The sequence below is a fragment of the Anastrepha ludens genome, chromosome 3 (genome assembly GCF_028408465.1).
Source record: "Anastrepha ludens isolate Willacy chromosome 3, idAnaLude1.1, whole genome shotgun sequence".
Taxonomy (NCBI): domain Eukaryota; kingdom Metazoa; phylum Arthropoda; class Insecta; order Diptera; family Tephritidae; genus Anastrepha; species Anastrepha ludens.
This window is the reverse complement of record NC_071499.1, coordinates 78,038,115-78,065,091: the sequence shown is the minus strand read 5'-3', so window position 1 is coordinate 78,065,091 and position 26,977 is coordinate 78,038,115. Positions and strand designations below refer to the sequence as shown.

The 26,977-nt window shown below is 35.8% G+C and overlaps 1 protein-coding gene across 1 annotated transcript in view; it reads right to left on the bottom strand.

Moving 5' to 3' along the window:
- The window catches only part of LOC128857565 (GTPase-activating Rap/Ran-GAP domain-like protein 3), a 187,803-nt gene that overhangs the window by 91,635 nt on the left and 69,191 nt on the right, over positions 1–26,977 (bottom strand). The window contains exon 3 of the mRNA XM_054093316.1: positions 18,180–18,266. Within this exon, the coding sequence (XP_053949291.1) occupies positions 18,180–18,266 (87 nt within the window). The remainder of the gene's footprint in view (positions 1–18,179; positions 18,267–26,977) is intronic.

Here is a 26,977-nt window from a genome sequence, read left to right as displayed (position 1 = left end):
CTAACTCATAAAAAAAAATGGTCTACCTAAAATGGTGAATCTACGTCTCATTTAAACAGCTGCTGTTGAGTCATATATTTGCACGCCCATTCTATGGTTGTAGCAGCCCATTAGCGACCCATTATAACTGAAATTATAGTGCTAAGTTTATGCTTATTTTGGCTTTGCAGAGGTTCTGTGCGTTTAGCATTGAAATAAGTAGCTTAAAAGTCTCTAAGGGCATGCCTATGTCATTGTCTGTGCACTCAGCAATCAACTTGGTTCCAAGTCTCCCTTGCCCTGCAATTGCCATCAATGTCGCATTGGCCAGGAACCAAGTTACTTTTGGGTGAAGCGTCATTTCATGGCTTCCATGGAGGTTGAGTTTAGTGATGTTATCAGCGAAAATGTATGGAGATATCATTTCCTGGTATCGTATCACACTATACCAGTGTCTCGACAGTAGTTGGGATGCTAAAGGAGGTCTCCACATATTTGGGGTCCGCCCTAACCTCGAGCTTGCAATTCAGTAGCTCATAAGATTTTGAGTTTTATTTTGTGAAGGAACAGATAAAAATCTGGTGACAGTCATTACTCTCAAGTAAAAATAAAAATCCTGAGTCCTTACCTCTGAGCGCAAAAATAATAATCGAAAGCTGAGTGGTATTCTTGAGCCAAAAAATAAAAATCGAATCATAATCATTCATCATTATGGTCAAAATATTAATATGAAAATGCAATCATTATTCATGGAAGAAAAAATTGAACTAAAAATTATATTGCTTTTAATAAAAAAAAATTAAATAATTACTAGTTGTGCTTAGAAAATAAAAATTAATTAGATAATAACAATTAAATGATGATTACTATATTCTAACTCTTATGCTTACCTGATTATTAGCATAAGTTTTAAAAAATATTGCTTACATGACCTTTGCAAATGTTTTTAATAAAAAAGCTGACATTCTGTTAAAGAAACACCCTATACATTAGTTACATATTTTGTACTACTACTCCTTTTATCACAACAATTCAAATACATTCATTGCAAGTATATGTGTATTAAGTGTGTAACAGATTGGGATTTTTTAAGAACCGATAAAAACTGGACTTTGCATAGCTGAATATCTACATACATATACTTATATACTCAAAAGGATATGCGCGTGTTTTGCTCTTCAAATAGCTAAATCATCGCAATGCAATTAAGGTAAAGCCTTTACAATTGGTTGGCTGAACCAAAAAGAAAAAAAGAAAAGTAATCGATTACTTAGTTTTACTTTTTCTCAAAGATTTGGTTGGCTTTTGATTATCAAGATACGAGATAAATTGTAAAGTTTTTTGTGCGTTGACTTAAATTTTTTTCCTATATATTTGAGAGAAAAGAAGGTGAAAGCTTTGCGGAACTTAAACATTGAGTTATTAAAATCGCTTTTTAAGTATTTTTTATTTTGATTTAATTTTTGTAATATATAAGTATATAAATAAAAAATATAAAGTATTATAAAATATTTTGCCTGAGCGATTAAGTTCTGCGGTAATTGGCACAGATTGCAGGATCGCCCTTCTTATGGATTGGGCAGAGCACACTTAAATTCTAATCGGCAGGCATGCTTCCATCCGATCATATTTTGCATAGGAGCTGATGCATGCACCTTACCAGCTTCTCGCCGCCATGTTTGAATAGCTCAGCCGGCAGTCCGTCGGCGCCCGCGGCTTTGTTGTTCTTTAGCCGCGTTATGGCTCATCTCACCTCATGATCTCATGATCGGGTAGCGGAACGACATTTCCGTCGTCAACGATTGGGGTATCGGGATCTTCACATTCTCTGTGAAATGCGCAGCTGTCACTGTTTAACAGGCTCGAGAAGTATTTCCTTCATAATTTAAGATTGCTCTATACGTCAGTCACTAGATCGCCGTCTTTGTTCTTACAGGAAAACGCCCCGGTCTTAAAACCTTCTGTAAGCCGCCGAACTTTCTGGTAGAATTTTCGGGCGTTGTTCCTATTGGCCAGCATCTCAATCTCCTCGCACTCACGTATTTCGGCCTCTCGTTTCCTCTTTCAGATAAAGATAATACGTCTCTTTTCCTTTTTTAGCTCTCTGTAGCGATCCCACATGGCTCGCGTTGCGCCCGATCGCAGCGTGGCTCTATAGGCGGCATCCTTTCTTTCTGCGGCAGCATGACATTTCTCGTTGTACCAACTGTTTTTTCGGGCTCGCCGGAGAAAAGTTGCTCCATTGTTCGTGGATGCCAGTTTGTTGGGCAGTACTCTCTGAGAGCAGGAGTGAGAATCGAGTGGCGAATCTTCTGGATGTCTGTTGTGATTGCAGCTTTTCGATGTCGAACATTCTTTGCATAGGTAGATGTACGTTTTTTGCTGCATAGAGGCGTGTGCGCAGTTTCGCTGCAACAAGGTAGTGATCCGATCCGATGTTGGGTCCTCGGATCGTACGTACATCTAATACACTAGAAGCGTGTCTTCCACTTTTCACAACATGGTCGATCTGGTTTCGTGTTTTTCCATCAGGAGACAGGCAGGTGGCTTGGTGAATCTTCTTGTGCTGGAATCTGATGCTGCAGATTACCATGTTTCGGGCCCCGGCGAAGTCGATCAGCCTCTGTCCGGATGTTTCGTGGTGTAGGCTGAATTTTCCAACTGTGGGACCAAAAATTCCCTCCTTGCCCACCCTGGCGTTGAAGTCGCCAAGCACAATTTTTATGTCGTGGCGGGGCAGCGTTCATAAGAACGTTTCAAGCGCTCATAGAAGGAATCTTTGGTCGCATCGTCCTTCTCTTCCGTCGGGGCGTGGACGCAAATTAGCGATATGTTAAAAAAACGGGCTTTGATGCGGATTGTTGCGAGATGCTCGTCCACCGGAGTGAACGACAGTATTTGGCGACGAAGTCTCTCTCCCACAACAAATCCAACACCGAATTTGCGCTCCTTTCCATGGCAGCTGTAGTAGACATCACAAGGTCCTACGCTTTTCTTGCCTTGTCCTGTGCATTGCATCTCTTGAATGGCAGTGATCTCAGTCTTTACTCTTACGAGGACATCGACCAGCCGGGCAGTGGCACCTTCCCCATTAAGGGACCGGACATTCCAGGTGCATGCGCTCAAATCGTAATCCTTACTTCATTTGCAATGGTCGTCATCAGCAGAGGGAGATCTCATCCGAGGCTTTTTTAAACTTTTCATTGGGGGGGCGGATTTTTAAGTGGCGGGACCTAAAACCAGCGCACAACCGGCTATCCTGGAATGTTTCGCCTTCTCACGTTAGACCACTCCCGAACGGGTGTTCGGAAGCTACCCAGTGGGTACGTGGGCTAGTCCCGGACGTGGTGAGCTGCTTGAACCATATGCAGAGGAAACGTCCTGGCCACTCCCAAGTGAATGGCGATCAGTAACTTTCCCCACTTGCATGGACTTCTACATATGGAACCATCCTCCGACGGGCGAGTGCTATTAGAAAAAATCTTACATTAATTTTGGTGTTTTGCCGAGATTCGAACCTACGTTCTCTCTGAATTCCGAATGGGAGTCACGCATCAATCCATTTGGCTACGGCGGTCAACTTAAATTAAATTTACTTAAACAGACACGAATTATTTATTATCAAATATTACCGAATTGAGCAATTAAATTTTGTACATTTTAATATGTAATTTTTTATTTGAACACAAATATACAAGGTGGCGCAAAAGTAACCTTGCGATGTTTTTTCGATTTAATTGAAAAAAAAAAATGAAAAACTTTAATTCTTCTTGTGGATTATTTTTATTTGGTCTTTTAATTTTTTTTACATCAAGTCGAGAATATGATGTCATGTAAATGGCCGCCGCCACAGTTGATTGCCATTTGAGCTCTTTCCAAAACTTCCGGCGATAGGTCTCCACATTCTTGACGGAAATTATCTTTAAGAGCTGCAAGAGTCTGAGGCTTGTTGACATAAACCCGCGACTTCAAAAAGTCCCACAAAAAGAAGTCTGGACCGCTCAAATCAGGCGATCTTGCTGGCCAGTGCAAATCGCCAAAACGGGAGATTAGGCGCCCGGGAAATGCATCCTTCAGCATATCGGTTGTGGCACGTGCAGTGTGCGCCGTTGCACCGTCCTGTTGGAATCACATGTTTTCCAATCCCAATTCAATTAGTTGCGGTAAAAAGAACTCGTTGATCATTGCTCTGTAGCGCTCACCATTCACAGTAACCGTTTGGCCCGCGACGTCTTCGAAGAAAAAAGGTCCGATGACTCCTCCAGCGAAAACAGCACACCATACAGTGACTTTGAGCGGGGGTTACACGCGGATTTTCAGTGCCCCAGAAGCGTCAATTTTGCTTATTTATGTACCCGCTAAGATGGAAATGGGCCTCATGGCACTCATGATTATTTTTGATGACAAATCATCTTCCTCTTGGTGGTGATTAAGGATGGCTTGAGCATATGTTAGACGCGATTGGCGGTCAGCAGCTAACAGCTGATGCACCGCCTGGACTTTGTACGGAAACATCTTCAAATCTTGTACCAAAATTCGCTGTAAAGACCGTCGACTGATACCCATTTGCGTGGCACGTCGTCTGGTCGATGTCGACGGCGCTTCCATGACATCCTCGGCTACAGCAGCAATATTCTCTGCAGAACGGCTACTCCGGGGTCTGCCACGCCTGGCAGCATCTTGTGTTGTGCCAGTCTCTTCGAGGCGAGCGGCTAAACGTCGCAGTGTTTCACCAGTAGGCGTTGGACGGCGAGGAAATCTGCGACGAAATTCACGTTGTGCCAAAGTCACCGACCGATTATTGGTCAAATAAATAGTCAGCAATATTCCGCGTTCTGGAGCAGTGTAGCGTAACATTGTTTATTAACGTATATTTCGGATGTGTTTACTACACAAATGTCAAAACAGAACTGACATTAGGGGCCAATCGCAAAATGTATGGCATTTTCTGATAGGAGGATTACTTTAGCGCCACCTGTTATATTTCAATCTCTCAACTTATTCTTTGTTTATTGTTATGCCAGTATATTTTTAAAAACGAAATAACCGGGCATCGTGCAATAGCAGTCTTTGCTGTTTTCCCTGGAGTGCTGCTTATGTTTACGTATCAAAAAAGAAAAAGAAAAAAAAAAAAAAAAAAAAAAAAAAAAACAAAGCCATGAATTTGTTTTAAATAAGAATGCAGAGATTAAAATTGATTTGTGAGTTACGAAAAGTATACACATACCAAAAATACAATAATAAATACTCTAAAAATATAAAATTGTCAATTTCTACGAATATTAAGCATGAACTTGTGTGATAATACCTCAATGTCTATTACATGAATTATTGTGTTACCATTGGCAGCACTCGTGGTTGGATTATGACAGATTTCTTTACATACAGGTACATTTATACACATATATTAGAATGTATGTAACTGCGTATTATTGTTCGTGGTATTGAAATAAATACTCTTCAAGGAGATGGGACATGAATTGAGGATTTTTTGTAATTCTTTCTTTCATTTGTAGACACATTGGTAAGATAAGGCAAATATCGCAACTGACAAAAATATAAACCCAGCATCCCCAAAAAAACATCATAATTATTTTTTCACTTAAATATTGCCTCAAGATACTAAGTTAAATTTTGTGCGTGCGAAAAATTTCATTCAATCTTATGCACGAAGGGTGATCCCTTGCTCAAGCTCAATTTTCGGAGCAGAAGATACCTTTTGGTTGCTTAAAAATAGCATAACTCACTCTCCAACATTTTTCTATATTATCTCAAGGAATGTTTTTTTGACAAAAGCTTACACGCTAATTGTTTATTTATTTTTTAATGCTTTTACGATTAAGTTAAAATTTGTATTGCATTGTATTGTACACTATTTTTCCAGAAATTTGAGACTTTAGCTTGATAAGTCACTTTTTATGATAAGTCACTACTGACCAAGTTAAAATAAAAAAATTTGACTTTTGTTTTATTTGGTGCAAAGTTATTACATAGTACTTGAGTACAATGAATATTTTCAAAATTGTTTGCAATATTTAAATTTTTTTCTATCAATATTGGGTGCTTAAAAACAACGGAGAAATGGTTTGTTTGTTTTTGTTCTGAAAATTTTCGCTTTAAGAACAAGCCTCGCACTGTTCGACCATTCACTGAAAAAAGGTAATAAAGCCATTATACACAAATACCCATGAAATTGGTACTGAATTCAGATCTTTTAGAAGGACCTACAGTTTTAAGCTGACTCCGAAAGGCAAATGGTTTTTTTTAAGAGCCTTTTCATGGCCAAAATACATACACTCGACGATTTGCCATTACCTGTCGATGGGTGACTGCTATTGAAAACACTTTTTCTATCATTTGGTGTTTCTGCACAGAGATTCAAACCTGCGTACATCCTAATAGTAGCCACGCACTAACTCATTCAGCTTCGGCGGCCGCCATAATACTCATTAAAAAATGAAAGAGGTTGGTGCTGAAATTTTGGCGTACCATCAATTAGTGTATTCAGCCAGTAGTGGCTCAAGGCCAAATATCATTTTACTTCAGGTTCTCCAGAAGAACTGGTTTAATGGAGGAAAATGCTTTTCCAAACAGAACTCCAATACCAATGCAAAAAATGTCTCTCATTAGATTAATTAAATTATTAGGAGCAAAAAATTTCGATTGGAAATTTTGTTTCAACAATTATGTTCAAACTTTTTAGGTTTTTGTAGACAGACCTAGACCAGACTCTCGGAATTTGGCAAAGAATATCTATAGTATTTCTTCCCACAAAAAATGTATTATAACATACCATTATCTGCTCGGAAACATCATACAACTGTGCGACCCTCTATTGGGAGCACAAGCTTGCCCTTAAAACTTTTCAGGGATGTGTGCGCCGGTCTACTTTATGACAGTCAGTCCTTATTTATCCTCGACAAAATCAGTTTCTTGCAATTTTTTCACCAACCTTTGAATTGTCGACACATTCGGCTGATTATTTCCTCCAAAAAAGTTACGAATTTTGCGATAAGTTGTTCTTAAAGAATGAACATTTCCATCATAAGTTTCAATAATTTTAACGGGTTGTTCGGTCTTATAAAATTTTACAGCTGTCTACTTGATAAATGTTAAAGATGTTGTGAAAGAGGATGCATCTAGGAGTTATTCACTAGTAAAACACCCTAAATTTGCATTTAGTAGGTAGGTAGGTGAATTGGTTGAAGCGCCAGTCGGGCACTCCTTAGTAGCTCTGAAGCGCCGTTTTGATACCATTGTGATACCTCCAACAGGCAGATATCTACAGCCAGCCAGAGCTGTTGATATAATGGAGGAATATTGATGGGGCTTAGGTCGGCGCACTGCCCCAGGCTGTCGAAGAATGGAGCACCCGGTGATCTTAGTCGTCTAGCTGATAAACCCTTTAAGTTACAGAGAAAATTCTCAACAGTCTCCTTCTCTAAAAGGTCCCCACAGCTTCAGCAATGGGGGTTAAATGGTACCCCTAGCATTTCCGCGTGTGTGCCGATCATCCAGTTACCGGTTAACACAGCTACGAGTTTGGAAATTGAATGACGAAGACTCCAAAGGACTTTCTGAGTCCTTCGTATATCGTACTGGGGCTAAGGTTTTCGAAATAGCACATAATGAAATGGAGATTGCATTTAGTACTCTGAATTTAAGGCTCATGTCTCAAAGAAAATTTTGTATTATATAAAAACTTCGGGCTCATGAAAAAATATAAAATATAAAATAAATATTTAAAAATGTCTGGTAGTTGTCAGATGTGCCCACTTTTAGGTGGTTTAATTCACCTATCGGTTTAGCACATACAACCGTGCCAGTATTAAGGCAAACAAAAGAGGAAATAAGTCGTACAAAACCGATCTTGTATATTTAACAAATTACTTCAGTTGGATTAAGTTATAAATAAAGGCATCCGCTACTTTTTCTGAATAAAATGTTATGTTTATTCTCTAAGTAAAATTTTATGGCTAAAGAAATTTTTATTAGGAGCCAACTGCCGTAGCTTAGGATATTTATTTTGATAAGAAACATCAAAGTTATTGGAAAAATTCTATCTATTTAGTAGCTGATGCCGTTTGACAGAAAATGTGAAATATTTATAAATATGTATGCCCACTATAAAAAAGCTTTTAATTAAAACTATTTACCATTCGGAAGCGGTCTCAATCTATAGGACTCTCTATTTTTATAAAAACATTCAGATGTACCATGTAAATTAGCGAAGATGATTTAATACCTTATCAGGGTAGTGCCCGTCCTTCTTGTATTACTGTTATTCAGGACAAGGCTTATTGGTTTGAAAGAGAGTCCTGCACACTCAGTTTCTGAATATCACTTACATGAAAATGTATGGAGATTAGATTATAGCTTACAAATATGAGCAACAGCTATATACAGCCATGGACAGATAAATAGCCCCAAAGTGAACCTTGTACGTTAAGTTAAGTTTTTAGTACGAACTCTTCTTTGATCAAATAAATTTGTTTGTTTACATTTATTACCGTTATTAAGCTTACATTTATGCGAGGAATTTACGGTTTATTTATGAAATTTTTTGCGTTCTATTTTATTTATGCTTATCGCTGTTTTGAAGTGGACACAGCATAGCACATTTTAACTTGTGCAGCGAAGAGTAGAACTTTAGTAATGTTTCAGCGATTTTTAGTATAATTATTGGTTTCTTAAATAAAATTTCAAAATAATTACTAAAAATGGGACGTGGAAAACATTGCACGCCGGGGAAAAGAGCTCTTAATATATATACCGTATGAGTCAAAACGGAGAAAGCTATGCAGAAATAGCTGATATGATGATGTGCACTCGGAAAATGGTTTATAATGCTCTTAATTTAGTTAAGAAAGATTCATCCTATCTCAGCAAAAAAACGGAAAGAAAACCCCGCGAAAAACTGATGTTAATGTGGATAGAGCTATAATACGCAAGAGCAAAGCAGACCCCTTTAAGTCGGCACCGCAAATAATGCTTGAAATAAGACAACAATTTGGTCTACAGATGTCCAGAAAGCATATAGGAAGGCGACTTAACGAAGCCCAGCTGCTGGGGCGCATAACCACTCCTCTCAAAAAGACATATCAAACACCGACTTGCCTTTGCAGAAGCCCACAAAGACAAATCTATTCAGTTTTGGAAAAACGTACTTTGGACCGACGAAACCAAAATAAATAGCATGGGACCATATGAGAAAACTATTGTACGTTGTCCAAAAAATCAAGCGCTGAATCTTAGGTTCACAAAAAATACGATTAAACAAGGCCGCGGAAGCATCATGGTTTGGGGAGCTTTTTCCTGGCATGGTGTTGGGCCGATTGATCGCGGGGTTGGTAAAATGGATAGATTTCAGTATCTGTATATACTCCAGAATAAAATGGAACCATTTGTGTTTGAGTTTATGCCATTAAATTGGACATTTATGCAGGACAATGATTCAAAGCATACTGCAAAGACAGTGAAGCAATGGCTCAGAAGAGAAAAAATTAATGTATTGAATTGGCCGGCGTAGAGCGCTGATCTCAATCCAATAGAAAATTTGTGGAATGACGTTAAGGTCAAAATCGCTAACAAAAGTTTTAAAAATTTTGATGATTTATGGGCCGTAGTTGAGAAGGCTTGGTACTCGATTCCAAAGGAAAGATGCCACAAGCTCGGAGCATGGATCATGGAGCGACGGCTTGAAGAAGTAATCAAAAACGGTGGATATAGTACAAAATACTACTCTGGTAAAACAATATGATTACTTAACTATCTGATTTGTTTACTATTTTTGCTTTTATTTGAAATTTTTTAGCATATGCTGTTTATGTGTCCAGGAGGTTTCATGAGTTATCAACATTCTCGTAAATTAAATCAAAACTGGAATTCCTTTTGACCATGTTTTTCTTTTAAAGTGGAAGTGAAGAATTTTTTTATTTTTTATGTTGCTTTTTCCCCAATAAAAAATAATTATTTAAATCATAATACCTTCAAAGTCTAAATGTGCTATTTACATGTCCATGTTTGTATTATGAAAGAAGGTCCTCAAAAAAAAAAAAGGAAAATATAATAATCCAAGCAATTTTTTAATAGAAAATATACAATTTACAATATTTCGCATAGATTATTATAACTAACTCTGAATTGTTACTGTGAAGTAAAATTACTACAACATTAAGGCCCATAACATCCCTCCAAATACTTGATGCTATGCTAGAGAGCGATTTCTGCTTACAGTATTTTAAAATATTCCCTTTTATTTTTTTTTCATTTGCTCCTAATCCAGTATGCCCACAACATATGTAGTTATTACCATGATTGCATATGTACCGTGCTGTTATGAAATATTGGTATTATTTGCATTTATTAAACCGCCCACAATGCTCTTTTGTATTCGTAGACATGGAATTTCTTTCATTGTCAAATGAATTTTATGTGTCATAACTACACAAGAGATAACAGTAACGAAGATTAGACACAAATGATGAAAATACGTAATATAATATACAAACTGGATTTGGACAGCAAACTGCTCAGAACTAATTCTATTTCGGCAAACTCATAAAAATCTCTTAGTAAGTAATATTTTAAAATATAGCCACAAAATATGTATGAACCCTAACAGCTTTACACACAACGCTTCGATTTGCATAGGTTTTTTGTGTTTTGATGCTAATCGTCAATGGAAGGTTTTCTTGGACATGAGTTGCAAAAAAGTCGTGTTTATAAGGTATGTTCAAAAATCATGAAATTAATTGTAAAATGTTTTACTAAAATGTTTGCTATTATTTCTAACATTCTTATATTAATCAAATTTATCAATAATTTTTTTAGAGACATTAGTTTTAAAAATGTAATTTATTTGTTAGTTTCCTCAGTACCAAACTCAGCTAAGTGGGATAAACGGAAATGAGGATACAATTCAATAAGAGAAGGGAAGCAAAATTTGGGCCTATTCGAATCTTATAAACCAGCGCACATTTAATTAAATATATAAATATATAATTGGCGCTTACACCAACTTTGGCTGTTTGGACGATGCTGGTTCCATTTAATTAGTAAAATTTAATTTGTACGTGCTGATCAAACAAACTCATAGGTGATGGGAGATATAGATTGTAGCGTCAGATAGGCGGACGAAAATTAAGTCTTGGTATATAAAAATTGGGCATAGTTTTGTCTCATCTTAATAATATTTATGTTGGATCCAAATGCGGTGTATCAAGTTTGGGGGAGTTTAATAAGTTGTTCTCGAGATACAGCCATTTAACACTTGGTTTCCAACACTTTTTTTCACTGTATTTATTTTTTTTTGTGCTCAACATTTGCACCAAATTTAAGTAATTTTACATCATTTTTTTTTTAATTTTATAATATTACTATGGTATGGCAGGCGAGTGTAGTCATTGACCGATTTTGCTCATCTTCAATACCAGACTACTTTTGGCAAAGAGTAATATCAGTACAAAGTTTCATTGAAATTTGTACATACGTATATTAATTTATATATCGTACACATGGACAGACGTACGGAGATATACTGCCTAAATCGACTGCACTCATCATTCTGAATATTTTGGTATATAATTATATGTATGCAATATACTTATCTCAAATACTATATACTTATAATGCCCTTGGGCACAAGTGCGCTGGTATAAAAATTGTATATTATGTTCTGATTTCCATTTTTGAAGATTTGTTAATGTGTTGCTCACTCTCTTTTGGCTTATCGGCGGACTAGAGAATGTTGTTAGTTATTATATTTTTTCCCCCGTAATTTTATTTTGCGTTGAAAAAAACCTGAATACGAATTGGTAACATTTGCTTCATTGATAAATTCGACGATTCTTCGAATTTCAATGAATTAAAAATAAAGTTATTCGAAATATCAATCATATGAGAGTCATATTTTTAAAAATAAGTTTGGTTGAAATAGTATTGAAAATTAAAGTATTACTGCATTATACGAGGGCATTTCAATAAGTACCTGTGCTTGATGTCAGAGGGCGTTCCATCTATTCATCTATCAATCAATCTATGGGGACGCTTCGCCATCTATGACCACAGTTAGATATTAGTTCAACGAATTTAAATGTGGGCGAACATCCGTTTTTGACGAGCGATTAGAACGCCCGGTAGATGTGGTTAGACCCGATTTACACGAGGAGACATCTGGAAGGGAAACATTTGGTTCAAGGGCGAAAGACGGTCGGGGAAGAGAGAAGGGATTTTGTCTCCCGTACTCGGCGACACTCTTTACTCTTCTTATTCGTATTTCTTATTTTAAAGCAATTTTTGACAGTTGCTTCATTCGTTTTCTTCTTTTGTGGAAGAAAGTTCTAAGTTATGTGTTGGTTTTCAATCAAACGGAAGATAACAACGACGACAAACATCCGAACACTGCTTGGGAAATGCACGATTATTTTTGCTAGTAAAGGAGGTATAATTTAAAATAGTTATGGGACATGTTTATGTTGATTTCTAATTTTTCCCTGCATTTCTAGATACTCAAGTTAATTTTTAAGTGAATTATTTACATATGAAGTATTTTTAATTTAATTTTTTTTATTCAAGTACAAGAATTTATAAATATATTTCAATAAAAAAACAACAAATTATTTATTATTTAATCAGTTTGCATTTTTCATTCATATATTTAAGAAACTGTTGTCGAACGCTCTCTGCTTTACATGTAAGCGCGTCCGAACCAGACGATGCTAAAGTATTAAATGTCAAAATGTCGCGGAAACATTTTTGCCCGTGTGTACGCGAATGAAACATCTAAACAGAATTTCCAGTGTCTCCCTTCCAAATGTCACCTCGTGTAAATCGGGACTTACCGAGGAAATAATTCAAAAAGTCCACGACATGATTCTCTCTGATCGGTAAACGAAAGTGCGAGAAGTAACAGAGGCCATAGGTGTGTCGACTAGAATGACATTTAATATTTTACATGATAAGTAGTCGATGGAAAAATTGTCGGCTGGATGGGTGCCGCGATTGCTCACGGTAGACGTGAAGATGCGGATGCGGTTGTTAATTTCGAATCAGTATTTGGAGCAATTTAAGCGAGATCAAAACGAATTTTTGCATTGAGTTGTCATCGTTAATGAAACCTGGATTCATCACTACCCACCAGAAACTAAGCAATAATCAAAACAATGGATTTCTTCCGGTTGATCTGCTCCGAAGATGGCGAAAAGACATTCCCATCGGCTGGAAAGGTCAAGGCGACGATTTTCTGGGATGCGAACGGCGTCATTCTCATGAAAAAAAAAAATATTGAAAATCATCATTTTTCGGGCCTCTGACTACCCCTAACTCCTTAAGAATCTTAGGACGTTCCCATAGATTGACGCCCGTTATTATGATAGTACTATCAGGTCCCAAGGGCACTCTTACCTTACCGGGCATACGTCAGCCGAATTCTGCCCCTTCATTTCACACGTATTCGCACTCTCGTCCCATCAGTCATTGTTCAGATGGCAGTGAAGTAACATAAATAGAAAATGTTTTCATTTATTCACAGTTGATGTTTTTTTGTAAACAAACTGTTGCCATAACCCCAGTGAGTGCCAATTAATGGCCTATTGTTGGTCACACATCTGCATTCTGTACATCGTGGCTACCACTCACTCAAGTAATAGGGTTGGTTGTTTTACAGATGTTGGTATAGCACCAACGGTTCCTTTGAGCTTTTTTATTGAAAATCTAAATGTACCCGACTGTTCCCACTTTGATTGACCATAAAAGTTGGCTCCTCTCTAACAGGGGCCTCCACGGAATCGCAGTTCGGCAATCCATCAGCCAGTTCGTTTCACCACCAACCCCGGCACCAGTAGAAGTTCAAGCTCATTCCGCCTTGCAGCACAGTTTCGCATCAACTTAGACTCCTGAATAATTTTTGGAGTGATTTCTAAAACCTTTAGAGCGGCGTAGCTGTTACTGCATAAGCTTATTTTAAAACTTCACCACCTTTCGGCAATTATCAAGTCTGTTACTTTAAATATTGCAAAAATTTTCGAATCAAAGTCCATTGTTATTATATGTAAATCAGTACTGTATCTGAGGTTACCGTGCAAATCTCACGGAGCATCAGTACCATTTGGTTTTGAAGTCGTCAAATTCTTTTTTTGACCTTTTAATTTTAATAAATGCTAACGGTTGTCGTCCCTTGTGTTTCTGTTTTTATCCTGTAAACTTCGATATTGATAGGTTAGGGCCTGTATCTCTTAATTAATTTAGGTGTAGGCCTAATTTTTCCGAGTAGAAAGGAAGTTTGCAAAGATATAATTCAGTTTCTTACCTTTCTGTAAACTGTTGAAATGAAGAAAAATATGCCAGATAATCGCCTTGGATTACTGTGAGAATGACTGTTCATGGATTATTGATCCATTGCATAATGAAACATGAACCTTTTCCATGAATAATTAATGCTCTTTTGTGATGGCAAAGAGCTGCTCCTCTCACCCTCTTTTCAAACTTGTAATTTTCACTCAGTTTAATTCCTTTTCTATTTTTTCTGATAGCGTACTGATCCTGTTGGGGACGAATTCCTCGGTTTTCCTTATATGTATATAAAGCACAATTTTTGACTTCTTCTCTTTATCCTTGTACGACGTACAATAAATTGGAAAATTTGTACTTTTTGCTATGCCCATTTGTCGCACTTATTTCACCCATATACCGCCAAACCAAATTATGCCATTCACGTATCTTTTGATGGAACACACAGTGAACTTAATAAGTTAATCGAATATTGATATTGATATTCCACTTGTTGGAGGTTTAAAAAATTAGTTTTATGTTTGCCTAATTTTTTACTAGTTAAGGCTAGGTTTGTACGTAGTTAGTAAGAACCTTTAATACCAAATGGCTGGTAAATAAAGAATGAATTGACAGACGAAAGGAAATTTGGCTAGTACCAACGCCCTCTCTTATTGAACCGCAAAACTTATTGAACAACATAGTAAGTGATACAAAAGCGCTTCGCATCTAAAATTTTCCAACAACGTAGTATTAAATGTTATAAAAATCTGTTATTTTATGCAAAACAAAAAAAGACAAAACTGAACTACTTTTTCCCTTGTATCGTACTCATTAAATTTCCGAAATCCATCCCTGCTGGATGTGTTTACCACCAGTAACTGAGGGTTAATAAAAATGTGCTTTCATGAGCGCCTATGGAAATCTACCCCCCCGTTATGAAAGAAAAAAATCTGTTTGTAGGCATATTTATGACATAGATTTTCCTATACACTCCGCGAAATTCAATAAAGGACACTGGTATTCATGCTATTAATATTTTGTTTCAATGGTAAAGGGACCTTTTTATAACTCTCGAAATTTATTTCGATTACTTTTTCGTATGTTGCTCAAAAAATGCAACAGTTAGATCTTGTTCGTATTTTTTTATATTCTGTGGTTCGGGGATTAAAGGAAAATTCATTGACTTTAAACGTAATTGTAAAAGTTTTTAATTTTTAACTAACAAACAAAGTGCCTTTAAATTGAATGGCTTGGCCACGGCAATAGAAAATGTAGTAAACCTCAAAGAAAAGTATAACAAAAACCGGTGAAACAAGAACAAACTCAAGTTATCTCCGCGACAAACATGTGCTACTATTCGAGCTGGCCTAAAAAAAATCAGCGACATAAAAAATTGTAAGTTACTTAAATTTAGCAGTGGGTAATCGTTGCGTGCAACACATATTATTTGGTAGTAATCGACTAGCTTGGATTCAAAACCACCTTTGACGGAACCACACAAATGTTTCAGATCATAATCTGCAAAACAACCTATGCCGTAAAGCAATGAGTGGAGAAATGTGATATTTTCGAATGAGAATGAAATTTCAGCTTCAAAAATCCGAATAATAAATAAAAAGCATAATTGGAAGGATTTTGAGTGTTATTTACCAAGCAAAATTTTTGAAGAGAGAACCTCCTTCGATTGCTTTGGGTTGGCTTCAGTTACCACAACAGGATAACCATATGCATAATTTCTAGACGTAAGCACTAAAAAGGTTAGAAAAATGTGTTGCGCGAAGCCTTGATCAACTTTATGGAGGAGCTGCCAGACACTAAGGCCAAATTTCAGCAAGATAACGCTGCCATACATGCGTTACGCCTCTCTAGAAGTGAGAAGTTTGCGTGACACCACCTTAAATTTTTAAGATCTGTGGAGAAAATATCGACACAATAGTAAATGTCCTGCTCTTCTATTCCATTTACTACATCTCTCCACGAAAGACATCCATGGTAACTACAAGTTAGTTTCAGGGTAAAAACAGTCAAGCATAAGAGTGGCCGTCAATAGCTCCAGACTCAAATCCAATCGAGAAAATGTAAGGCAACCTCTCTCGTCGAGTATATGCTGGAAGACGTAAGTTTCATACGGTAGAAGAGCTATGTACGTAATGTCATTATGGAAGAATGGTTTAAGATTTCCGTTTCAGAGTTTCAAAATGTCGTCGTTTCGCTACCAATAGGGATTTTTAAGTGGTAAATAAAACTAAAGTATGAATTCAATTTTACTTATATATTACTCATATTTGTCATGCTTTTTCTGAATGTAAAACAAGATTCATTAAATTTCTCGGAGGGTATACATAGAACAATTAAGGCGGGTCAATTTATGTGGCACGATTTTTTTCGACACCGTATCTAGCAGATTCGGGGTCTACATAAGGTTCTAAAAAAAAGTCCGTTAGAACATGGCTCTAAATTTAATTACGAACCCCACAAATTTTAAAAGAAGCGAAAGACGAAAATAGGGAGGTAGTTCAGGCTAGGGAGATAGAAAGTAGAGAAATTAGACTTAGAGAAACTAGATAATTATAATTATACACCCGTTAAGATCTACACGGACGGATTTGAAATGGACACCGGTGGAGGATCAGGGTTATAATGCGAAGAGTTTTCTATCAGTGAATCCTTTAAACTAACGGAGCACTGTCGTGTTTTTCAAGCGAAAATAAATGCTATGAATAGGTTAGAGATGAACAGAATATCATCAACAGATATCTGCATTCTATCAGACAGCCAAGCCGCCCTACGGGCCCTGGATGCATTCCAAATAACATCAAGGAGTGTCTTGTGTTGGCGCCAAGCTCTTAATGACAAACAATAGCCCATCATGTTATGCTGGGAGAGAAGGTACCTGTATACCAAACATAAATAATTTTATGGGGGTACCTCCCGCAACTTGTAAGCTTCTCAGCCCCTAGGGCTCACAACGTACCCATTTCGTGATCTAAGTGCCATCGTTGTCTCTATGTGCGATGCGGCTGCCAAACCTAACCTAAATATATTATTATTTTTAAAACAAAATTAGACAACAAAATGAATTGAATTTTTCAGAATATTTAGCTTGTTTGATTGTAGTCTGATTTACATATAAAAAATTAGATGCAGTCGTTTTTTGTAATACACTATTGAAAAATTTCATGCAATTTGTTTTGTAGCGCCATCTCGTGATTCTTTGAATAAAAATTCGAAAAATACAGAGCAGATATCAATATAAAAATTCTTCGTGGCGAAGAACACAAGTAACAAGCTTTTACTTTATTTTATTAAAAAGAAAAATAATATTCATAATACTCAATTATATGAAAATTTCGTACAAATTAAATTTGGGGGCTCCAAATTCACTTTAAAACCATGCTCTAATAGACTTTCTTCTTAGAATGTTATATAGATTCCGAATCTATCCGGAGCGACGTCGAAAAAAATTAACCACCCTAATGTAAAAAACATACACACTTGGGCAGGTCGATTTAAAAGTCGCTCATTGCTCTGTGAAAATCGTATTCTAGGGATCAAAATAAGAAACAATTTGGGTCAATCGAAAAATCCCACTTTGACTCATTTAGAGTGCTCCAATCGAGTCCAAAGGTATGACCGACCCCCACTAACTTTGGACGACCGATCCACCCATGCAAGTGGCACACCCCCTGGAACTCCTCGGGGGGGTTTCCCATACAATCATTTCAAAATATCACCATTTTTGGCCTTTATATGAGAAAAGAAACTAAATAGTTCGACTCAAATTGGGGGGCATCAGAATTTGTTTTAGAGGCATGGTTCCTCTGATTTTCACAGAACAATGTGCGATTTTTTTGCCTCCCCACAAATCGACCCGGCCTAATACACATATGTCTGTATGCTTTACTAAAATGAATGTTACGTATACGCACCTCATCTTTTTCTGCCAACGAGTCACCATTTTCCACACGAAAACGTTTAAAATTTGGATCTAATCCATCTAAATCCGATTGTGGTAACTGGAAATATATGAAAAAAAGCAAATGACATTACTTTGAAAATTATACACTTATACATATACATACGCGTGTTTATTGAGCAGATAAATTTTTTAAATATTTTTAATGCAAATGTGTACACATGCATAGAAAAACTCTTTGAACGATAGCGGTATACTACATATTTAAAGACAGTTGAAATTTTCCTAGCATTTGTGAAAGTTGAATAATGCAACACGCCATTTACAACACCAATTACTTAACCATAACAGCTACAGCTACAGCCACTTCGACGACACTTCTACTACCTTAGCGCTGTTTAACTCGTCAGCCGCATACAATTTCTGTGGTAATTGCCACTAAAGAAGTGTTCTGTATGTATTTCTCATAGAAAACAACCTCATGCAAGACTTTATGCCACATAATAGTTGCCAATGTCATACCTAGAAAGTGAAAGGGCAGGCGAACCGTAACCGAGTAGCGTAAACAGAAATGAAAGGCTTATATCAGCCTTCATAGGTTCTTAGTGTGGGTTCTTAGTCAATGTGTGCCTGTGTATGTGTGTGTGTCTACTTGTTTGGAGACACGTTGAGAAAGACATTATATTCTCGCCTTTATTGCCTCATATACTCGTATTTACTTTGGAGTTTGACTTTGTGTGTGCGTTTATGTTTTTGACGGCCTACAATCTTTGAGAAGAAATTGCTTCTTGGGGATTGTTGATATGTTAATTGCGCTTATATTCTTCGAAGACCATATACATGTTTTTTTTTCTTGTTTTTTTAAGCTGAACGCTTTCTTAAATTGTTGTAAAAATTTGAAGAAAATCTGAGGAAAACTTATGGAGGTATAGAACTTTAACTGAAAGAATGTAGTAAGGACAACTTGGAAAAAGTCCCACTTTAAGCACATTTATTGTAAATAACTTATTTTCTAAAAAATTAGATTTGTTTCTTAGTGCATTTTTTTATAGGTAAACGCTTGCTTAATTTTTTTTACAAATTTGAAAAACATCAGAGGGAAACTTACGGAGATATGAAGCTATGGAACTATTAGAATTTATATTCTATCCACGAAAGAGGATATTATATCACATATGCTTATTTGAAGAGTCCATAAGGAAATATTTTTTTTTTAAATGAAGTACCTGAATTTTATTTTTGAAAACTAGCAAAAAAATAATTCACCTTCATGCGAAAAGTTGTCAGAATTTTTGAAAATATGTATTATTTTTCTGTAAGTTTAGTTGCAACATAACAAAAATTAGTTTGCCTTTATCCCGTACATAGACTCAAATGGGGAACTCCAACTCATTGTTTTCAGAAAACATTTAAAGGACCTAGTGATGTTTTTAATGTCTTTGAAACCAATTGCAAAGCATTGAAACCTGACCGGTCTAGCAGCTTTTTTGTGACACTATCGACTCCTGCTTTAACCCAAACTCATAGTGATGAAGCCAAGTTTCGTCGCCAGTAAAAATATGTTTCATAAATTTATAGTTACTGCTGAAAACTATCGGTTCGCTCATTTCCTATAGTGGGATCCATGTCTTGCTGATCGTAGCCAAGGGTGACTACGTTTCTGATACTTTAACTATTTCTGCTCTTTTTTTCAAAAGTGCTTATCCGAAACAGGCTTTTGATTTTTTTAGCAATTTTTGAAGACGTCGCCGCACTCGGTCACGTTGATCGATGATGAAAATAGTCCATTTAACCCATTCTGGACCATTCTTAATTTATGTAAATAATGTTGCAAAAGGTGTTAAGGGGTAACACCACTGTAGGAATTTCAAAAAATTGATTTTTTTTTTATAAGCTTAAAAAATTCTTTGAACCTTTTAAAATACAGAACAAAAAGTTTTATACGTTACCGAAGTTCATTTCATAAATATTTTAAGCTTTTAACCAAGCGTTAGTGACTGCTACCTAACGACTTCTCCAAATTTCCTAACTTTAAACGCGTTTTTCTCAAAACACGTTTTCTGAAATTGGCACGCAGCATAACTCAAACAATTTTAAATATTTTTAATCAGGTTTTTCACTACGTCTGTATAATAACCTTCTTAAGAGAAGAGCGTAGGGGATTTTCGATAGATTAACTTAAACGATTGTTATAATTATTTAAGTCCCGTTTTTTTAGTCCAAAATAGAGCTTTTTCCTTCAAATGCTTGCTAATTCCACAAAAATAAATATTTTTTAAATCCGCTACGTGTTTCTCTAGCTATTCTTATCTAGATTAAGAAAAAAAATGTTTCTTTGTTCCAGATTAAAATTTGCACCCTCTGTGCTGCGTGCCGCGGAGCTCCTTCAAGAGAAACCACATTACAAAAATGTCTCCAATGCCGCCATTTTGTAAAATTTTTCGATCAAACTTTGTAGTTTTGTATTTTAGTATATAAGTAATAACTTCCCAAATCAGAGTGATTCCTTTCCCTTTCCTTCTATACAAAAAAATTCTTTAAAAATCGTGTTTATTTTACGCGTGTACCGTGGTGTTACCCCTTAAGGGGGTAGTATGGTTAATTCGGTGTAAAACAAGCACATTTTTCGAAATTTTTTTTGTCGACACAGTTGATTTATTCAAAATTTTAAAATTACTTCATTATAAAGTCATATTTAAAGAATATTGTGTGAAATTTTCATTGATTTTTATGAAGAAATGAGTTGGTGGCAGCGAATCTTCGCGGACGTCTCATAAAAAAGTTTTATTGCGGTGTCCCTCAGAACTCATTACTGGATCAACTAAAATCAAAAAACCAAATTGATTTCATCAGCTAATAAAGTTTCGCAGGTAACAACGTCGAATTTTTTTTTTTTTTTTTTTTTAAATTTTTTAAAGCGCTTTGAAGTCAAAACACCGATTTTTCATAAAAAAAACTTGAAAACTTTGTTGTTTTAAAATATGACAAAATTTAAAAAAAAAAAAAACTCGACGTCATTACCTCGTGAATAAAGTAAAGAAACAAAAAAACCAAATTTGAAAAGAATCGGTGCAGTAGATATGAATCTACAGTGGACACCGACCGTAAAAAAGGCAAGTGTGAGAAAAACGCGTTTAAAGATTTTCGGCAGCGTGAAATCCGGTTGGAGAGGTAGATACTTAATCCTTTGTGTCTTTCTCAATTTTACTCTAATGCACTTCAAACTTTTACACAATAATCTTAAGATGTTATAGAATAATTAAAAAAAAAAAAAAAAAAAAAATGAAAAAAAAAAAAATTAAAAAAAAAAAAATACCATACTACCCCCTTAAGTACGCATTAAAATCTGCTCTTTCAGAATTTTCACATGAAAACGTTATTTATTGTCTAAAAATAAGAGCACACAATTTATGCGTTTTTCATATTTCAAACACAATTTTTGTTTCGAAACCGTAAATGAAGAGTTCCTATTGTCTATGCATATACATTTTGTTTTTTTTTTTGTTTTCAGTGAGCTTTTACTTTCTTTGCATAAAGATTGGTCTCAAGTACCTCTAGTATAAGTTTCCGTCTCCCATTCGAATGCCATTTGATTCAAGTTATGTACTTTTAGAACAGGTGTCATTTCGTAAGAGAGCTAATGGGTTGAAATGTTCTACAAAATTATTCCTCACGAAATTTTAGTGTATGAGCTCAAGCTACATATTTCGCTTCGAAATGCGTTTTAATCCATTTTCGCTCATTATTCAGGCAAAAATTGTAGACTCAAAATAACCATAAAAAATTAAAAAATTTTACTTGAAAATTTAAAAAATTTAGAAGCTTTACTTATGGGTCTAAAAGGTAGCCATGAAATGCCGCACATCTCTTAACGAGATGGCTGAGTCATTTCGCCTAAGGATAATATGGGTTCCTGGCTATCGCGACGTTGAGGGTAATTGTAGAGCCCATAAACTAGCGAGACTCGGCACCAAGTTGACCAATGAGTGCATGACATAGGCATTTCCTTACAAACATGTAAGCTACTTATCCTTGAAGAAATCGTAAGGAAAGCAAACGAAAGATGGCTCAATGAAGCCACCTGCAAAATCGCCCATCAACTGTGGCCGACTCTTAGTGCTAAACGCACAAAATCTTTTCTAAGCCAAAATAAACACAGTCTTAATCACCCATCAACTGTGGCCGACTCTTAGTGCTAAACGCACAAAATCTTTGCTAAGCCAAAATAAACACAGTCTTAGCACACTGATTTCAGTCATAACGGGGCATTGCCTTATAGGTAGGCACGCCCAAAGGATGGGTGTATAAGCACACGACTTCTGTAGAAGTTATCTTGATGAGGAAGCGGAGGAGACAATCTTGTACCTTCTGTGCCATTGTCCTGCTCTATCCAGACGGAGATTTGCTATTCTAGGCAAACAATTTTTTAACGAATTGGAAGATCTCAGTTCCACAGAAATAGGAGATCTTCTAAAATTTTTGAAAAGCGCACAATGGTTTTAGGAGAAATAGGAAAAGCTCCCCCACGCGGCATCACAATGGGCTATGAGCCTGAGTGTGTCCCACAAGACAACCGCTTCAACCTAACCTAACCTTACCTACTTATGGGTCTAGGACTTTCAACGTGAGTTGGAATCATTTCAACTGCCGACAATGATCCTGAAAGATTCGTACATTACTAAAGAGGTTTGGCAGAGCTCCTCCTCCTTCTATTTGCTGTGTGACGGACTTGCAGTTTTATGCTAACTCTCAATAGCGTAGTTTTTTTTTTCTAAAAGAATTTTCATGGCATTAATGCACTCAGAGGTTTGCCATTGCCTGCCGAGAGGCGATTGCTCCTGGAAAAAGATCTTTTGCATTAGTTAGCGCTTCAAGTTTACTGTTAATTTCGAGCCCGTGCTCTACGGAATAGTTGCCACTCATAAGCCCATTCGGCTAAGATGTCCGCTCTACATTTGGAAATAGGTCAGATAGCTACATTAAAATTCAAAGGTAGCTCATCAAAGTCACCGTAAGAATTATTTTCGTTTATCGACGTTTTCTAGTGAATTTTTGTATCATACCTTAGAGTGTTTTAAACAACAGTGATTGCTATACGCTTTAAATAATTTGTTAACTATTTGTTAACTATAAAATGTGATGAGATAAATTGATGATAAACTTTTAGAGGCCTGGATACCTTATTCTTGAATTTATTTTAAAATACCTCAGTGAATTTCGCAGAAGATGCTTTTTTGGCCTGTTCGAGTTCTATCAAATAATTTACACCGAAAAAGTGTATAAGGGAAATTTTCACTATTTCAAGCTGTTCTGCATAGGCACATCGAGATATAGCTTTTCGAATATTTCTTATATATAAAATTATTGGATATTCTCTTCAAACCTTAAGTCAACTACTGGCAAATATTTTGCAATAAAAAGCATTTTTTCTTAACGTTTATATTAAAATTATTTCGTCTCATAATAAACCTCAGCTGTTCTAAAATCATGTAATTTTAATGGATGTCGAGATTAATGAATTTTATACATTTCCGTATTAAGAAAAATTATGCAAAGTGTGCGGCTATTGTTTTTCTCTTACAAAAATAAGCTAACCTCCAAACGCCAAATGGTTTTTATAAGAAGAAGAAATGCACTCCGCTTTGGTAGCGATTGCACGTGCCATCTTCAAATTCTAGTAGGCCGCAATGCGAACTAATGTAGATCCGCCCACACACATATACGAGTATACACGTGAATTGTATATATTGTGAGCAACTATATGTATGTACGTACAGTTCACGCATTTGTTAAGGTTAAAGATTTTTTCCACATTCACACAATAACGCGCAATATATTGTGATTTTCATATTGTTTACTTTGGCCACCATAAGGCGTGGGTTGTACATACCCTATATATTTACATATATACTGTACTTCTCATCAACCGCTTGACAGTGCTGACAGCAACATAAAATTGTAGAAATGAGTACAAAGATATTTGAAAAAACAAAAAAATTGCTGGCTTAACAATAACTTTGTGTGCGGTATTTGTGCTTAGGTGGAAGCACCACAGAAGAGCAAAACAAAAAGGAAATGTAACAATGAATAACTTTCAATGCATTTGTTTGTGCGAAGGCCAAAATTCGTTTATCAATTACTTTGGATAACGCGTAATTAATTGGCAATTTCGTACGTAAGTCCAATTATCTGTGTCAGTGGCTTTTCATTGATATAAATGTAGTGCCTTTTCGCCACTAAAAGAATATTTAATGGAGACAAGCCTGAAATGATTTGATTGAAATTACAGATAATTTTGAGCATCTGCTAGTGCATATCGGGTGTTTTTTTGGCTACATGCGAATTATCGATATCGATAACATTGGTTTGACAGCTGAGAATGGTAAATTGTGTTGTCATCTCGTTAAGTAAGTTTGGAAAGTGATCATGAAATGTTTAATGACAGAACAACGCTTCCAAATCGTGGAAATTTTTTTTTTTTTATCATTTAAACTAAAGCTAAGCCAAATTTTCATAGACTCTTGCACTCCCGCAGTCGAGGCGTTGGGCACAGTTAGAATGCCGTTACGTCCCCAATCGCGATTTAAAAAACAAATATACCTAAAATGTACGTACATTAGGCTTCTAAGGTTAAAAACTATGCTCGGATGCTAAGTTTCAAAAAGATCAACATTTTTCTTTTGCTGAAAACAAGCGCGAAATATGCTTGATTAGGGAAGATGATTTTGATCCAGAATACATTGAAGTAAGACACATTTAGTGAAAAATCAACGCTTCGCACATCTTGCTAATCTTCCTTACCTTCCTCTTGATTAGGGCAGTAATCACATAAGAAATTTCGTCCGGGTTTCTTCCACATTACTTAAACACACATTTTGTAAACGGCTTATTTTTTTGCATGGATGCTAAGGTCGATTTGACTTCATATTTTCATGGGACACAAATTTGATAGTGCTCTTTGAAAACTAAGCAATATATTAGAAAAACATCAATCATTTTATGGGAAAATTTACATGTTTTGTTAAAAGCGTCATGCGTCAAGCATATTTAACACTTCTGAACTAGACAGCTGTGGTATACAAACATACGGGCAATGGAGCTCGTAAGGGTCAAAATGAAGATTTTGGTTACACAAAATCATTATTTTTATTGAGTAAAAAAGTAAATAAAAAACGAAATTAGATGATTAATTTTGTGCCACCTTGTTTTTTTCCATGTTTTTTACAAATAAGTGCCAAAAGAATAAAAAAACATACACCAGGCAACCCACAAAATATCGAATTAATGGCATAACTTAACTTTTTATATGATGATTTCCTAAAGTAATGATATTGATTTGACTTTGCTGATTTTTCTATATTTTCGTTGAATATTATATTACTTCCTCAATGATCCTCCTTGAAACTAAGCAGTACTACACTGACATTTGACTTGTCCACTTCAATCATACTCCCTGCAGAGAACTTACTTGTAGTTGTTTAACATTTTTGCAGGAGCCGTTGCCTATTATTGCTCTTACATATTCAACAAATATTTGTTTATGTTTCTACTCTTCGCTGTCTATAAGATTCTCCCTAACGTCCCCTAAGACAAAGTATAAACATATAGACAAACAATCGTTTCACAATTAATCACCATGCCAATTGCCTGCGGCTTAAAAATGTATTGCTTTCAATTTCGGTCTGTGACTTGTGTAAATGGTAATATTTGTTGAAAATGTTAAAAAATATTTAATAAAAGTGGTTGTGGAATAACGATGGACTTACATTTCTTACCTTTGAGCAAAAACCTACTGACTTTTCTTGGTTAATTCAAACCGAGGGAAAACTAATACATCAATGCTATAGCGAAACTGTTGATAATTTTGTCCAAAAATTATCGTAACATAGCGTAATAGAATATCTAGTAATATGTAAATTGCATTTGTTTCGCTCGGTTTTCTAAAGAAATTAATATGCTAAAATGTACATATACACTATAAATATATACATAGACTCGTATATGGTATGCAAAGCGCCTAGAAATGTCAATCCCTCATCGGCTTCATTTAAATTTCTTTTATGCTTTAACAGCTCTTTCAGCTGTTCATCAACCCGTGGGTGGAATTTAAATCCAAAATGTTTGATATACAATACTTTCATGAGTAATATAATAATATACACCCACCCGTCGCGTTACCAACTGTGTTAACTGTTGCGCTTCACACTTGTGATACTTTATTTTGACTGTGCGTGTAAGTTTGTGTGTAAGTGAATAATCGCAAGTCTGTGCCGTAGACACACAACAAGCGCTTAATATTTTATGTTTTGGCTTTTATTCATTTTTACGCTGAATGCTTTAGCCACTGTTTATAGTGTGTGGTTTTTTCTTGTTGTTATATTTGTTTTTCGTGATGTCCCGATTTCATTGTTGTCGCGTCCTTAGTTCATTACTTTGGTAAACATTAATATGAACATAATTAATGTAAACACGCATAATAGATTAGAGTGGTATCAAATGTACTACTCATGCTACGGTAGCTGTTAAAAAATATCACTGTACAATAACTTTTATTGATTAATATGGTTATATGACATGATGTCCGAAACTTACCGAGTGCGAGATATTCGATTTTAAAAATTATTTATTAACATTTTTTTGTGCGTCTACTTTTTAATGTTAATTCAAGGGTGTTATTTATTTTTGTTTTTAGTTAGAGTGCATGTGAATTAATAAAAATAATCAGCTTTGACAGTTAAAAATGATTTTTTGATAAAATTTTGAATTTACGATTTTTTACAAAGTGTTTCGTACTTTACTTGGCTTAACTTG